The 4,982-nt window shown below is 41.5% G+C and overlaps 1 protein-coding gene across 12 annotated transcripts in view; it reads right to left on the bottom strand.

The window, feature by feature from the left end:
• The window catches only part of R3HDM1 (R3H domain containing 1), a 169,974-nt gene that overhangs the window by 4,610 nt on the left and 160,382 nt on the right, over nucleotides 1–4,982 (bottom strand). For all 12 annotated transcript variants that reach the window (XM_019554019.1, XM_019554023.1, XM_019554026.1 and 9 more), the window contains 2 exons: nucleotides 4,003–4,085; nucleotides 2,824–2,908 (listed from right to left, as the gene is read on the bottom strand). In XM_019554019.1, coding sequence (XP_019409564.1) covers nucleotides 2,824–2,908; nucleotides 4,003–4,085 — 168 coding nt within the window. The remainder of the gene's footprint in view (nucleotides 1–2,823; nucleotides 2,909–4,002; nucleotides 4,086–4,982) is intronic.

Below are 4,982 nucleotides of genomic sequence, written 5' to 3'. Positions count from 1 at the left end.
GATGCTCTCACCTTCCCTGGAAATCTTCAAGAGGAGACTGGACAGGCACCTGGCTGGGGTCTTATGACCCCTGCCACCCCCAGTGCTCCTTCCTGCCCATGGCAGGGGGTCGGACTTGTTGATCTGTCTAGGTCCCTTCCAAATCACTGATTCTATGATTCTAGGAAAGCCAAACAAACCACAGGTCTCTTAAAAATGCAGAAGGCGATCTAGTTGCAGGCTAAAGTATTTAATGCCTCTTTTACTTCAATCTTACAAACAGGGGCAGCTACCAGTGATGAATGTATTTGGCAACAAAGATAGGGAAGGAGCCAAAACAGCTTAGAGTAGTGGCAGAACAGGTTAGGGATTACTCAGAGAAGCTAGATGTTTTCAAATCAGTCAGGCCACACAGGATGCACCCAGAGGTACTGAAAGAATTGGCAGAGGTAATTTCAGAGCCACAGGCTATCCACTTTGAAAACTCAGGGAGGTCAGGGGAGGCCCTGGAAATGGGCAAATAGAGTACCCATTTTAAGAAAGGACAAGAGGAGGATCTGGAAATTACAGACCTGTCCATTATACCTGGAAGGATCATGGAGTTCTCAAGAAATCTACTGTAAAGCAACTAGAGGACAACAAGGTGGTCAGAAACAGCCAGCATGGACACCAAAAGAAAGTCAGGCCTGATCAGCTTGATATCCTTCTATAAGAAGGTGACAGACTCTGTGGATGGAAGCCATGGATGTGATATACCTTGACTTTAGCAAGGCTAGAGTAGTGTATTCAGCTTTGGGCCCCCCTGCTACAGAAAAGATGTGGAGATATTGTAGAGAGTCCAGTGGAGGACAAAAAAAATGGTGAGGGGGCTGGGAGACATGATTTCTGAGGAAAGACAGAGGGAACTTGGCTTATTTAGTCTAGGGAAGGGAAGACTTAATAGCAGCCTTCAACTACCTGAAGCTGGGTTCCAAAGAAGATGGATCTAAACTGTTCCAAGTGGTGGCAGATCACAGAATAAGGAGCAATGGTCTCAAGTTGCAGCAAGGGAGGTTTAGATTAGCTATTAGGAAGAATGTTCTCACTAGGAGGGTAGTAAAATACTAGAACAGGTTACCCAGAGTGGTGGCTGAATCTCCATTCTTGGAGGTTTCAAGACTCAGCTACACAAAACTTTGGCTGGGATGATTTAGTTGAGGATGATCCTGCTCTGAGCAGGGGGTTTCATAGGTGTTAGGGGCTGGAAGGGACCATACAGATCATCAGGTCCAGCCCCCCTGCACTTGGGCAGGAAAGACTTTGGACTAGATGACCTCCTGAGGTCCCTTTCAACCTTAACTTTCTATGATTCTAAGGCTTTCAACACTGTCTTCCACAACATTCTCATTAACAAGCTAAGGAAATACAGAGTAGATAAGTACTGCAAGGTGGATACATAACTGGTTGGATCATCATACTCAGCAAGTAGTCTTCAGTGGCTCAGTGTCTAGTTATCAAGTGGGGGTTTTCAGGGTTCTGTCCGGGGTCCAGTATTGTTTAATACTTTCATGAATGATTTGGATGAAGGGATCGAATGCACACTTAGCAAATTTGCAGATGACACCAAGTTGGGTGGAGTTGCAGACACCGTGGAGAGCGAGGCTAGGATCCAGAATAACTTGGACAGACTGAAAAAAAGTGGTCTGCAATCAATGAAGTGAGATTCAACAAGGACAAGGGCAAAGTCCTGCTCTCGAGATGAAATAACTGCATGCACAAATACTGGCAGAATGACTGGCTAGGTTGCTAGTACTGCAGAGAAGGACCTGGGGATTACAGTAAACTATAAAATGAACAGGACCCAACACTGTGCTCCTGCTTCAAAAAAGGCCAACATAAAACTGGGCTGTATTAACAGGAGTGTCACTTGCAAATCAAGGGATGTAATTCTTGTACTCTACTGAGCATTGATAAGGCCTCTTCTGGAGTACTGTGTCCAGATTTGCAAGCCACACTTCAAGAAACATGTGAACAGATTGGAAAGAGTCCAGTCTAGAGCAACAAAAATGATTAGAGGCACAGGAAGTGTGGCTTATCAGGAATGACTGAAAGAGCTAGCTAGGGTTGGTTTAGTCAGAAATAACCTGCCTTGAGCAGGAGGTTGGACTAGATGATCTTGTGATGTTCTTTCCAGCTCTACTTTCTGACGATCCTATGAACCGTTATGTATTAAGAAAATTAAACTGCCTTCCCTCTGATTTTGGTTTTCCCTATCCTTTCTATTTTTCCCTATCTACTGTGAACTTTTATTTTCATTCTCTCACTCTTTCCTTTACTTTTTTATTAATATATTCTTTTCCTTCATCCCTAACTTTTCCCATATTTGCCTTCCCCCTTTTTGCCCTGTCACTATTCATTCTCATCTTCCTTCCATTTACCCTTCACTTACTGCACCCTGAGCTCAATAACAAATCCTCCTAAAAGGAACCCTCTGCACTATCTCTCTGCACTCAACATGGATATTCCTCAAATACCTCACCCTTACAGTCATGCCTTTAGTATTTAGTTGAAATCCCCATGGCCCCAAACAACCTCCACTGTCCTACAACCTTCCCAACCATCCTGCACAAATATACAGCTCCACCAAAGGCACCCTCTACTCTCCTGTACCTCACGCAGAAGCACCCACTTATATCCTTACCTCCCTCCTGTAAATTCAATTCCCAATCAAATTTCAGACAGCTCCAATTCCCCTGCACAGGTTGATATAATACAATAAGTGTATGAGATAAATACATTCTCAATGCTTCAATTTTCATTTAAACGATCTACCAGAACGCAGTCCCACCCAACAGGGGAACATACCTGGTTCCCCTGCGCCAAGATCTGCTGAGGCTGCCTTCTTTGCTGGTTTCTTTCCTCTATTTCCATGCCTATTTCCAGGTTGACACTGTGAAGTCAGACATACATCACTTGGTTAGACAAATGACATATTTATGACAGGCTAGAGTGATGCTGTAGCTGTGATGGTCCAGGAGTTATGTGAAACAAAGATTTCTTATGGTAGTATCTTTTATTCAACTAACTGCACAATTGGGATATAGTTAGACAAGCTTTTGAATGCAAGACATTCTTTATCACGTGGATCAGGTGACCTGATGAAAAATATTTTGCATTTAAGAGCCTGTCTAACTATTCCAACTATGCAGTTGATTCAAAAAGGATATCCTAAGAAATCCTCGACTCTCACATATTTGTGACATTAAGACAAGTAACAATTTAGGATGGGGTGTCCTGGAGACCCTGTAGTTCCAACTTCAGCTTTGGTGGTAGTGGAAAGGAGCAGATTTCTAGGTCCTTTTTTATTCCTGGGTCCTACCAATACTGTGACCAAGCACACAGTCCTCAGGCAAAGGCAAAAGTCAGGAAAGGGCAGAAAAGCCTCTTGCAATTTTTGCAGTGACTCTTTCATCTTCCTGCAGCTAAAGCTGGGCAATTTTTTTTTTTGCCTAAACATTTTTAAAGCAACCTCCCCCCAGATTTGACAACCTCAAAGTGTCCCACAAACTTGTGTAGGTTTCACCAATTTGTTTCATTTAAAGTTTTCTGAATTTGATACATAAACCACTTTTTTTTCAAGTTAAAAGCAACATTTTGTTTAGAAACATCCTTCAATTTTATTCTTAAAAAGTCTGAAACATCCATGAAATGAATTTTAACTGCAAAGTTCCTCTTAACTCTTTTCTTGATTTTGGAACTGCTGGAAACCAAAAAAAAAGGGTTACTGACCCAGCCTTGGTTTCCACCTTGGGAAAGCTTTATTTACCAGGAATAACAGTGCTACATTCCTGAGAATGCTGCTCTGTATTTCTGTAGTAAATGAGAATGATGGGAGCCAGGGACAAGGTAACAATGTGGAATAAAAATTGGTGTGGAAAGCAGATGCAGTTCCAAAGCAAAAGTATATCGCTGTCATCGTGGTTTATTATTGCTGCAGCCTTGTATTACAGTATTTGCAGTTTACTAAGTGCTGGCTTTTCCTACCTGTTGGCCTGTTACTTGCCCATGTAACAATGGTGGAGGGTTGTATTGCAATGGCTGGCCGAGCAATGGGTATCTGGCATCTCCTGAAAACAAGGAAAAGGTTTTAAGACTTTGTCTTGCTTAGTATAAAATGTCTAACAGTGACAGTCTACACCTCACAAATAAGATAAACAAAGTAAAGTGAGGTATTGTATATAAACTGAGGAAAGAGGCATTTAAAGAATTTCCTGATTACGGTAATTGCATATGGAAACCATAAATCAATTTATACAAACTATGAAGTTGAGAAAGCATAAACCCAGGGTTCTTTGCATTTAAAATGGATATTTTAAAAAGTATGTTTTTTTTAGTTTTTGAGTCTACCAGAGTCTCACTTGGATTCAAATCTCAAAGAATTTTCAATGAGATTAAAGTTCTTGTTGCAGTGCCCAGCATTACTCAAGAAGAATTGCATCTTGCATCTCCACCCACTGGGAGACCCCATAAGATGACTGAACAGAAATATATACAATTATGAGAGAGGTTAAGAAAGCTGAGGCAAGATTCACAGTGGACAGTCAAAAAAAAATTTCTGAAATGATTAACAAAATGACCAAATTTACTAGGGAAACTATGATTTATTTCTGAAAAGAAGGCTATGGATTTTCCCATATAGTATTTTGCTATATTTTTCATATAACAAAACACGTTGAAGTAAAATAGGAGAACTGCGTTCTACCCTTCATTTACAAAGTAGCAGCAGCATCTCTAGTATCTTTGTAATAAGTAATTACAGTGCAGCAATTAATTGAGTCTGCTGAAGGATGTTAATTAATGCATGCCAGCAGCCTCTACATAGTTTCATAGTTTCTAGGGTCAGAAGGGACCTGAGAAGATCATCTAGTCCGACCCTCTGCCATGGCAGGAAAGAGTACTGGGGTCAAACAACCCCAGCAAGGTAGGCATCAAGCCTCCTCTTAAAGACCCCCAGGGTAGAAGCC

Source organism: Crocodylus porosus, unplaced genomic scaffold, assembly GCF_001723895.1.
Source record: "Crocodylus porosus isolate Cpor-Errol unplaced genomic scaffold, CroPor_comp1, whole genome shotgun sequence".
Lineage (NCBI taxonomy): Eukaryota > Metazoa > Chordata > Crocodylia > Crocodylidae > Crocodylus > Crocodylus porosus.
The sequence above is the reverse complement of the archived record's forward strand: the minus strand, read 5'-3'. Positions and strand labels throughout refer to the sequence as shown.